The sequence below is a fragment of the Cynocephalus volans genome, chromosome X (genome assembly GCF_027409185.1).
Source record: "Cynocephalus volans isolate mCynVol1 chromosome X, mCynVol1.pri, whole genome shotgun sequence".
Classification (NCBI taxonomy): Eukaryota; Metazoa; Chordata; class Mammalia; order Dermoptera; family Cynocephalidae; genus Cynocephalus; species Cynocephalus volans.
This window is the reverse complement of record NC_084478.1, coordinates 2,221,543-2,233,705: the sequence shown is the minus strand read 5'-3', so window position 1 is coordinate 2,233,705 and position 12,163 is coordinate 2,221,543. Positions and strand designations below refer to the sequence as shown.

The following is a 12,163-nucleotide window of genomic DNA, read 5'->3' as shown; positions in this document are numbered from 1 at the left end:
GCATTGATTTTGGTATATGGTGAGAGGGACAGGTCTAGTTTTATTCAAGTACATATGGATGTCCATTTTCCTCAACACTATTGAAGAAGCAGTCTTTTCCCCAGTGTATGTTCTTGGTGCCTTTGTAGAAGATCAGTTGGCTGTAAATATGTAGGTTGATTTCTGGGTTCTATATTCTGTTCCATTGTTCTAAGTGTCTGTTTTTATGCCAATACCATGCTGTTTTGATTACTGTAGCTTTGGAATATAATTTGAAGTCAGGTAATGTTATGCCTCTGGCTTTATTTATTTAAATTTATTTTATTGTTTTGCTCAGGGTTGCTTTGGCTATTCAGGGTCTTTTGTTTCTCCAAAAAACTGAAACAGAGGCCATTTTCCCAAACTCATTCAATGAGACTAGCATCACCCTGCTACCAAAACCAGTTAAAGATACAACAACAACAGAAAGAAAACTACAGGCCAGTATCTGTGATGAATGTAGATGTAAAAATCCTCAACAAAATATTAGCAATCATAATACAGCTACACATCAAAAAACTTGTACACCACTATTAAGTAGAATTCATCTCAGAGGTGCAAGGATTTTTCAGCAGATGCACATCAATAAACTTGATACATCACATCAACAAAATTGAGGAAAGTAACTGTATGATTATCTCAGCAGATACAGAGAAAAGCATTGTCAAAATTAAACATCCCTTCATGATAAAGACTTTCAGCAAATTAGGTATAGAAGGAGAGTGTCTCAACACAATAAAAGCTACATATGACAAATCGACTGCCAGTATTATTCTGAATGGGTACAAGCTGAAAGCGCTTCCCTTAAGAACAGGAACAGCACAAGGATGCCCACTCTAACCACTCCTATTTAACATAGTATTGGAGGTACAAGCCAGAGAAATCAGATGAGAGAAAGAAAGGGCGTCCAGATTGGAAAAGATGAAGTCAAATTGTCCCTGTCTGCAAATGACATGATCTTATATATAGAACAGCCTAAAGACTCTATAAAAAAAAAAAACTCTTAGAGTTGATAAACAATTTCAGTAAAGTTGCAGGATACAAAATCAACAGGCAAAAATAAGTAGTATTTTTGTACTCCAACAACAGACTAGCAGAAAAAGAAATCAAGAAAGCACACCCATTTACAATAGTAACCAAAAAAGAAAAAGAAAAAAGAAAACAACCTAGGAATCAATTTAACCAAAGAGATAAAAGATCTCTACAGTAGGAACTACAAATCACTGCTGAAAGAGATGAAAGAGGACACAAAGAGGTGGAAAGACATTCCATGCTCTTTGATCAGAAGAATTAACAGTTAACAGTGTGAAAATATCTATACTACCCAAAGTGGTCTACAGGTTCAGTGCAATCCCCAGCAAAATACCAACGACATCTTCACAGAAATAGGATGATGCAATCTCAGTTGGGGACCACAGAGTAGCTGCCCCCCTGTGGCAAGGATCAGTGAGACTAAGCCCCAGCATAAACCAGATGGCTGGGTGTTCAATTATCATCTCTCAAAGGGAGCTCTGAACTGGTCTTCCAAAAGCTGATAAAACCAGCAATGAAGAACCAGAAATGGAAATCTCAATGGGCAGAGTATGAGGTACAGCTAATGACACCAGCTTGGGCATCCCCTATGGTCTTCTTAAAATGCAGTCTCTCAGCTCCTGAATGCCCCACTCACACCTACTGAATGAGGATCTCAAGGGGTAGGGTGTGGGCTGGGGTGGGGAGGGAGTGTTTTTAATACTAGCTTTCTCCAAGATGATCACCTGCACATCAAAGATTAAGAATCCCTGCATGAAATTGCTGGGCAGGTACAACCAGCCCGTGCTGGCATTATTGCTGATGGGCAAGGTGACAATGGGCTGACTAAATGACCCATTTATAACTCTATTTCCACACCCTCAAATTTGTTAGATCAAAGGATATTTGGAGTGGGGGGATCATAAAGAAGGAGGTGAAATCAAGAGAAGCTCAACAGAGACCTGTGGTGTGAGGCTGGTATGGGATGGAGTCCTGTAGACCTACATGGTCTGGCATGATGCCTTAGGCAAGTATCGCAACCTCTCCATATCCCAGTTCTTAGAAGCTGACCAAACAGTCTGCAACAGCTGAATGCACCAAGTCAGATAAAAATAATATTTGCAGCACCTGACTTATCTTTACTCCTCAGGAAGTACTCAGATACATTATGTGCTACTGTTCAAAACGATGAAGAACTTTATGGTAGGTCCTGCTTATGCAGGGTTTTGCTTTTTGCTATTTCAGTTACCTGCAGTCCAACGTGGCATGAAAATATTCAGTGGGAAATTCCAGAAATAAACAATTCATAAATTTTAAGTTGTGTGCTGCTCTGAGTAGCACGATGAAATCTCACACTATCCCACTGTCTCTCTCCACCATAGGAAGAAGGGTGAATATAGTACAGTAGGATACTGAGAGAGAGAGAGAGAGAGACCACATTTACATGACTTTTATTACAGTATATTGTTATATGTGTTCTATTTTTATTAATTATTGTTGTTAATCTCTTACCATGCCTAATTTATAAATTAAGCTTTATCATAGGTATACAGGTACAGGAAAAACCACAGTGTATATATGATTTGGTTCTGTCTGCAGTTTCAGGCATACACTGGGGGGGTCTTGGAAGGTACCCCCCCTCAGATAAGGAGGGGGCACTGTACTATTGTTCCTATTATGTTTGTTACTCTGTCTGCAAAATATCAGCTCTATACAAAAGCACTTTGATTTTTTTGTCATGCCTGATAAGTAAACATGCAGAATAGATGCTGAAGTGAATGTTGGACCCAGTATATATGGTGGATCCTTATGATTTTCTTTTTTCCCAATGAACCACACCTTGTACACCTCCCTCTGGGATTTCCTATTCAGATTCGTCACTTCTGGTTTTATCAGCTTTTAGAAGACCTGTTTCTGCCTCATGCTCACTCTAGCTTCTCCAGATTTGACAGTGAGTACAAATTACATACCATGGAAATATGGAGCCACCAAATTATAAGCCCCTATTTATTACAAATAAAACCTTATTATTATAATCCTGTTTTGTGCCAATAATTTAATATTTATAATAATGATATACATTATGTTAACCATAACAACATTTTGCTTTGTAGAAATCATCTCACCAGCCTCACATGACTTTTTGGGGATCCTGTGAACTTGCTCCGTCTCCAGCTGGTGGTGGTTGGGGATATGAGGGAGTTGTCTATGCATTTAACTCATTACCCAAGACTTGGGACATACTCGGCTGCTGCATGCACATCTTGTTTACACAGAAGCACCTCGATCCAAATTTCTTTCCTGTTTCCCCTCAAACCTCCCCCAGGGAGTGTGTGTGGGGGGCAGGCTGCTTGATGAAGGGACCGTTCTGGTTTTGGGGAGACAAGACTCAGTATAAAGCAGGGTGCTCACAGGCGTCTTCCCAGAGAGAGATGAAAGAGGGGAGCTTGGCAGCCACCAGAGTCACATGACCTCCTGCAATGCCATAAACTCTGCAGACAGCAAATCCCTCCTCCGCAAAATGGGATCATGTCATCTACCCTTTGATTCTGGACAGTGAACTACAGCTCAGATGCTGGAGCCAGCTTCCCAGATCTGAATCCTGCCTCTGTATTTTCATCACACTCAATCAACAGTGTGGCCTTGGGCAAATGACTGCACCCATGGTCGCCTCAGTTTACCCATCTGTAAAAGGACATCAAGCCTGGCACCACCAGCACAGGGCCAAGTGAAAACCAACCTAGTTAATTCAGTGTGTAAGACGTATTGCTGTCATGAGAGGAACTTAGCACATCGTAAACATCTAATGCCACCTCCTTATTTCTTCTTTTATTTCATAAAGAATATTTGTTAAATGAACAACTAAGGTTCCCGTAAGTTTACAATGAACTGAACAGCCTAGCTGAATAAATTTGACATCTAATTATTTCTAAAGGATCGAATATGCTATAAGCTGCAGAGGTTGAATTGCCTAAGGGAGTCTAACTAACCTCCGGTTCTTACTGCAATGAACTTAGCAAGAAGCATCAACTTTCAGAAGTGTTTTTCCAGAGAGCTGGACTTGCTGCTGAAAATCTCCTACATCCTGCTTCAGAGCTCGCATCAACTTAGGAACCTACTTCTCCCTACAAACAGAAGGTACTGAATGCATTTCACGGTGGTCTACATTTTGGGTAAGATCTAAAGACAACGTGGAGTAATAGAAAGATCTCGCTGAAGATCCTGGCTCCATCCAACTCCTACATTAAGAACAACCACACCCTCAATCAGGATAAACAGGAAAAGCCTCGATACAAACATCTGAATGAAATCTTTTAACTCCTAACAGACAACACTTCCATTCTTAATGTTTCCCCGAGTTCCTTTTCCATTGTCTCTAATCGCAATGTAGAAATGACCAAAGGAACTTATTCAATTGCTGTTCAAATCCTACGCTTCAGGGATTTCTTAACTAGATCCTCCCAATGAACTAAAAATCCCAATCCTGGAGTCAGGGAGAGACAGGCTGCAAGTGCATATGGAAGTATTCAGAGTTAACATTTCATATAGCTTTAATTTGCAAAAAAGAATGACGGCATTATGAAAATGTTTAATCATCTGAACCAATGCTGCCCTTTGGGCAAACTCCATCTTTGATAAACCGTCCCGCGTGTTGAAGGTGTGTTTCCACCTTCTTTTTACCATATGAACATGTTCAGAACAAATATTTTAAATCAGAAACAAACCACGTTGAATTCCCCACATGCCCAGTTGTGCTTAAATCATCAAGTAAAAACAGGCCCCGTTGCATGAGACACACACACATCAAAACCAGAAAACGCGGTTACTACCTAAGAGTTATTAGCTAGTATCCTGACTTTCCGAATCTCATTGCCACACCCAAAATCAGCTTTAATTTTACCCCCTTTCCTCTTCCAACCACCCATCACTCCAGTCGCCTTTCTAATCTGTTACGGCAAATGACAGCCATTTCCTTCCTAGAAACTCCTCTGGAAGGAGTCTTTGAAAGCAACATAAGAGAAGTCCACGGCCACCCAGCTCGCCCTCAAAGCAAAATGCTTACCTCGGACGTGCATCCAAAAACACAGGAACATGAGACAGGGGAGTCCCCACCGGGTCTCCATTGTTTTCTGCAGGACGAAAGAACCCCAGCAGATACTTCAGACAAGCAGAACCGGGGATCCAGCTGCCACACCCTTCTCTTGTTGACTTCTGGTCTCCCAGCATAGAGGGAAGAGAAACAATGTCTTCAAGTGGAAAGTAGGAGTTGAACTACAATCCCTTTGTCAAAAAATAAATGAGCCCTGATCTCAGATTCCAAACTCCACAGCCAGGAACCCACAGGACAAGTGCATGCATGCTCGAGAACGTCCCCGGAGCGAGCCTTCCCAAGCTGCCACAGCCAATCTGCACTGGCGAGGAGGACGGAGAAACTGGGGCAGTCACCAAGTGCCAGCCAACATCCTGAGCCTCTGGAAGCTGCCACACTGGCTCAGCAACTCTGCTCACTGTGGGTGCGGCAGCTGCAGCAATTTCAAAGGCATCAGCCAGGAACCCGGGGAGGGCACTGCCTGCCTGTGGACCTTCTCAGCAACTGGCGCTCAGAGCGGCAATACTAAGGTTAGAACCAGTGCAGGAATAATGCAAAGATCAGTGCTGAGACCTAAGTTCAATTCTTGGCTTTTGCAGCTAACAATCTCTGTGACTTCGAAGACTCACTCATTTCTGTAAGTGGCAGAACAGTCTGGACAGGGACAGTTGTGCAAGAAAAGTGGATGACACCTGGCTCTTTGTTTCTTTCACCTGAGCCGCAGTAGAGGTGGTCGGAAGCCTCAAATTTGTTAATTCCAGGTTTTTCTCTTTCCTAGCATTTTCCATATTGGGTGAGTTTGTGCATTCATTCAACAAACGTTCAAATGCACACCGTTTCTGAGCCACATAGGGGCTAGGTGCCAAGTGTGTAGTGATGCAGAATAAAAAGGTGCTTACAAAGAAAAGACACAACCAGTGAAACCAGACATGGTAGTGTCATAATACATGATGTAGGAATGCACTCTGAGCTCTTGGGGTTCCTGGGAGGTTCTAAACTAAGCTTGGTTTCAGAAAAGTCTTCTGTAGGGGGCGTTGATCCCACACTTATCTTAGAGGATGGGTAGGAAGAAGGGAGCAGGCTGGAAAGGATGGAGAATAGGGTGTAGGTGAGAAGTAGGAAGTGGGAAGCCCAGGACCGTTGTGGGGGCCAACTCCAGGCAGCACCATGTACATTGTTAACCATTAGGGACTGAATGTTTGTGTCCCACTCAAATCCTTATGCTCAAATCCTAACTCCCAATGCAATGATACTCAGAGGTCGGACCTTTGTGAGGTAATCAGGGTTAGATAAGGTCTTGAAGGTGAGACTCACATGACAGAATTAGTGTCCTTATAAAAGGACGAAGAGACCAGAGCATTTGTGCACTCTCTGTCTCTCTCTGTCTGTGTTTCTCAGCCATGTGTGGACACAATGAGAAGGTGGCTGTTTGCAAGCCAGGAAGTGAGTCCTCACCAGATGCTGACCCTGCCATGACTTGATCTTTGACATCCAGCTTCCAGAACTGTGAGAAGACAAATGTCTAGTGTTTAAGTCACCCATTCTATGACACTTTGTTATGGCAGTCCCAGCTTACTAAGACACCAACTAGGACCAATTTTCTAGCCATGGAGTCTAGCCAATATTTGTCTCGTTCCTCAATGATGTAGAGAAAAGACAAATTAGTCAACTTCAGTCTGACAGCATGTGATATTCTCCACATACTGGAAATTATATCTTCTCTACTAAACTGTTGTTTGTCCACGGAGGGACTGGAGGAGGGTGGATTTAAATTCTGTTGCACAATTAACAGAGCAATTTGCTGCTTTGTGGGCTATCAGAATAGAGCATGGATTTGCACCCACACTTATGGACTTCCACCCGTTCTACTTTTATGCATCGTCTATATTACAAACCCAAATTGGAATATATTGGAATGAAAACCCAGCCCAAATTTTGTGCTATTTGTATCTCATTTTGTTCTGTAGGAGAGTGAGCTATTGAAAGCATAAAACAGTGGAAGAATAACTATTGAAAGTCATCTTATGGCTGTTTCTTCTTTCCTGGGTCTGCAGGAGGAAAGCCAAGATTCTGAGCTCCTAAGACCAGGGCTCCTCTGACAACCAGGAAGGGATAGAAGGATTGGTTGAGGTTCAAGAACTCAGGGGCGGGGCGAGCTGTCTCAGCAGCTCACTGACAAAATAGCCTGATCCAAGTAAATGAGATGTTAAAAGCAGCTGTGCTTCTGGGGTCAGAAAAAGGACAGTATCCTAACTTAGGTGGATGCAGAGGCAGGAAAACTTCATGTTCTTAGTGTCCAGTTGTGTGCCTGCCCAGCCTCAGAGACCCTGGGGTAATTGGACCTACAGGAAAAGCAGGTTCCCTTCCAGGAGAGCTGGACACAGCAGCTGCCATCTTCAGGGGGAAAAAAGGACATAAGCTCCCTTTGTTTGACTTTTGTAATAGTTCTTGTTGCTGTTATGACAATCAGAAACGGAGTGGCTTAAGTAAAGCACAAATTTCTTATCCTACAGTTCTGGAGGTCAGAGGTCCAACATGAGTCCTACTGGGCCAGATTCAAGGTGTCAGCAGGGCTGGCTGCTTCTGGAAACTCCAGGAGACAATCTATTCCATTGCTTTTTGCAGCTCCTAGAGGCTGCCACACCCCTCGGCTTGTGGCCCCTTCTGCCATCTTCAAAGCAACACGGCATCTTGAAGTCTTTCTCTGACTTTGCTTCTGTCTATTTCTATCATCATATTGCTTTTTCTCTGACCCTAACTCTACTTCTGTTCTCTTACCAGGACTCTCGTGATGAACGTAGTTTCATTCTGATCATCCGGAATAATCACCCTATTTCAAGATCCTTAACTTAATCACATTTGCCATGTAAAGTCACATATTCACAGGTTCCAGGGACTAGGACATGGGCATCTTTAGGGACATTATTTTGTCTACCACATGGGGATCAGGATGTGGACATCTTTGGAGATGTTGTACAACAAGAGAATTAGGATATGGACATGTTTGGGGGCCATTATTCTGTCTACAAAAACATAAGCACATTTATTAACATGAGGGATGGCTTTGTTCCCTGCTTATCTGTCTCACCTCCAGACTAGTGAGAGTGGGGAACTTCTGTTCAGGGCTGCATGAGCCTTCCCGGTGTTTTTACTGATGTTGGAGGTAGGGTTCAGGGGGCCCAGTAATTGGCCTCCACTCAACCCATCCTCACCAAGTTCTTGACTCTGCAACAGGAAAGAATTCAAGGGCAGAGTCATAGTAGAAAGTGATAACAGGTTTAATGCAATGAACAAGAGATACAGATTTCACAGAGAGTGTGCAGTCTAGCTGCAGAGACCGAACAGGGCCCACACCGAGTTTAATACAAAAGTAAGAAATACATATTCAAAGTTCAGTACACAGTGCAGGCTGGCTCAAGAGACTGAGCAGCTTCTCACTGAAAGTAAGTTTGATTCCAAAAGAAATAAATACACACTCCACAAGCAGAGTGCAGGCTGGCTCCAGGAGGGTGAGCAATAGCCCCATCGTTTGCTGAGATTCAGCTTTTATAGTTACTCCATATAATGAATATTCAATTAAGGGGGTGGTTCCCAGTTATGTAACATTAGTTTTGCACATGCTCAGCTGCTCAGTTGGAGCACGTTCACTGGCCAGATCCTGTCACATGTACCTGGCATCTTCAAGAATATTCTGTGCTCTCTGGCACCTATAGTGGAAGATCACTCAGCTACCAGGATTATAATAACACTTCTCTACTGAGCATGCACAGACACTGGATTTCCACAAGCCAGCCCCCTGAGGTCTTAATTTCCTGGTGTTGGTGCTAAAAAGAGGTCTAATAAGCAACATTAACTTTCCTCTGGGGGAGGGCCCAAAGGAGGGGCTTGGGACCTTGGGGAATAGCTTGTAAGCCAGGGGTGTGTCCTTTAACCTGAGCCTAGCAAAGCTGAGCGCCTCCTATATCATTACAACCCAAGGGACAGAGATGGAATGCTCGGGAGGACTGACCTGGGGCCTTTTTCTCATGCAGCAGGAGTTGGGATTGGACTTTCTCAGATGCCTAGGGGTTTGTAGAAGCTTTCGAATGCTTTAGAACAGCACTGTCCACACAATGTTCAATGGAAATCCAAGAAGATGCTTTAAGAGCAAAGACTCCAATGGACTTGGAATAAAGTTCTCCTCCTGGAGACTCCAAATACACATGGGCATGTTGAAGGCCCTGAAACATCCAGAAGAAAGTTTTTTTTCTTTTTTAAAGTTTAATTCTAAAGAACTGTTAAATAAATCCATTGATTTGCACTGGATAAGAGAGTTTCTTTCTCAGCACAATTGTTTGTCTGTCTTAGACAGCCCAGGCTGCTGTAACAAAATACCATAGTCAAGATGGCTTATGAACAACAGAATTTTTTTTTCTGCTTTATTGCTCACAGTTCTTGTAGGCTGGAAGTCCAATATCAAGGTGTGGCAGATTTGGTATCTGGTGAGGACCTGCTTCCTCATTCATAGATGGCACCTTCTTGCTATGTCCTCACATAGTGGAAGGGACAAGGGAGCTCTCTGGGGTCTTTTTAAAAGGTCACTAATCCAATTCATGAGGATCCACCCTCATGACCTCATCACCTCCCAAAGTACCCACCTCCTAAAACCATCACCTTGGGGGTTAGAATTTCAACACTTGAATTTTGGGGAGACACAAACATTCAGACCACACCAAGGGACTAAAAATCAGGACCATATAACATTTGACTTGGGCTTTGAAATTTGCTGGAGGAAACGTAGTGGAAAGGCATTGAGGCCAAGCAAAGCAACAGGTGTGGACCTCTTCTGAGTGTGAGTACAAGGTCTGGGCTGGATATGCTAGAGAATAAAATAATGACACATTGGGGCTCCATTTGCCAGTACTGCATGCTGTGTAAAGATCATTGTTTTGCAAGCAGGGGGAGCAGTGTTGCTCTTTTATACAGGGGAGGGTTAAGCTGAGATCCTTATGTGAAGATGAAACAGTGTTACTGGAAGAGAGGGTCTGGGGAGGTCAGATGCTGGGCCTCGACCTTGTCCTCTACCAGGCTCTTGACTTGGCCACAGGAAAGAATTCAAGAGCAGAGTCACAGTAGAAAGTGAAAGCAAGTTTAATACAGAAAGAAAGATACATATTTCACAGGCAAAGTGAAATATGATACTTGCTTCACAGGCTCAAGGGTAAGCACAGCCCTACCTTCTCCCCGGATTCAATTTTTATACTTGGCTATTCTATACATATTCATGCTATCTAATGAATAATTAACTAAGGGGGCCATCACTGGTTATGTAATTGGTTATGTAACCTAACCTTGCATGTGCTCTGTTGGTCTCTTTAGAGCATGCTCAGTAGTCACCTACCAACATATACAAGGAGAATTACTTAAAATATTTTTGGTGCTCTCTAGTGCCCCCAGTGGAAGGTCATTCAAAGATAAACTCCTCTACTGAGCATGCTCGGCCACTGGAATTAATAAGTCTGTCTCCTGTGGTCTTGCTCTCTCTGTGTTGGTGCAAAAAGTGGATGCAAGAGGCAACAGTAACTCAGGATTCAAAGCAGGGGCCAGAGTCATAGGAGAGTCATTTGAGACCTAAGGGAGTGGCCTGAAACCCAAATCCAGGGAACTGAGCACCTCCTATCTAAAGGTGGGTTACAGACAGGGATACCTTTGATGCAAGGTCATAGAGGTTGTTGTCATAATCCAGTAGAAGGTGATGGATGCAAGGATGGGTAAAGGGTAACCATCATGAAGGCAGATTTTAAATATTCTTCCAAGAAATAAAATAACAGAATTGAAGACTGAGAACCAGGCATGGTGTCCCTCACTGAACCATTAAACAGACCTTCAGAGCACTTCTCTACAGACCCAGATAGATTTCAGTCAATGGCAGACAGCGGAGCTGTGATTCACATTCAGGCATCCTGAGTCCAAGGCTTGTGTCTTCAAGCCTGCTGTCCTATTGGTGGTTAGCCCAATGCAGGCACCCAAAATCATTCGTGGAGTTAAATAGAAGACATTGTATGATGGTGGCTGGTGAAGGAAATGAGATGATCATTGGACACTCAGCTTTGGTCTCAGGTGGGTGCCACGACAATAAAGAGAGATGCCAAAAGGAGATGATTGTGTGAGAAGAGTGCTCATGCTCGGGACAGTGTGACTTTGCTGTGACTCAAGGAGACCTCTGTGTCCTAGTTTCACAAGTATTCTTCACATTTAAAAGACCAGAGTTCACTCTTGTGTTCTTCATGTTAAGGCATAGAGCGTGCAGGTGAAACAAAGCTAACTCAGACTGCTGTCTGCTCTCAGGAAACACGTGGCAGGTGGGATGAGTTTAACTGTGTCCCCCCCCCCAAAAAAAATGTATGATGGAGTCCTAACACCCAGTGTCTCAGAAAGTGACTTTACTTGGAAACAGGTTTGTTGTAGATATGATTAGTTAAGATGATGTCTTCCTGGATTAGGGTGGCCCTAAATCCAATGACAAGTGTCCTCATAAGAGACAGAAGAGGAGACACAGACACAGAGGAGAAGCCATGTGAAGACAGAGACAAAGACTAGAGTGATGTGGCCACAGCTCAGAGATGCCTGGAGCCACCAGGAGCTGGAAGAGGCAGGAAGGATCCTCCCCTGGAGCCTCTGGAGGGAGCACAGCCCTGCCACAGCTGATCTCAGACTCCTGCCTCCAGAACTGGGGGAGGATAAATTCATGTTGTTTCAAGACACACAACTTGTGGTCATTTATTATAGTGGCAACAGGACACTAACACAGCTTTCCTTTCTTGGAGACAAAGAAAAATGGCACCAAGTAAGCAAAAGTATTTTTCTTCTAGCACAGAAAGAATCTTCATCCCAGCCCCCCAAATGAGATCTGTCACCAGATTATCACCATTGTCAGGATAGAAAGGATGTATCAAGTTCATCCTATAATGGTACAGAATGACACACAGACTTTTTTTGTTTTTTTCAATTGTTCTGTTTCTTCCTTCCAAAGGGGATTTAGATTAGGGGGGTAAAAAATGGTCC

General features: G+C 43.3%; 1 protein-coding gene across 1 annotated transcript in view; it reads right to left on the bottom strand.

Moving 5' to 3' along the window:
* Positions 1 to 5,296, bottom strand: part of XG (Xg glycoprotein (Xg blood group)) — a 43,793-nt gene extending 38,497 nt beyond the window's left edge. The window contains exon 1 of the mRNA XM_063083948.1: positions 5,093 to 5,296. Coding sequence (XP_062940018.1) covers positions 5,093 to 5,153 — 61 coding nt within the window. The 5' untranslated portion in view covers positions 5,154 to 5,296. The remainder of the gene's footprint in view (positions 1 to 5,092) is intronic.
* Between the last annotated feature and the right edge of the window lie 6,867 nt (positions 5,297 to 12,163).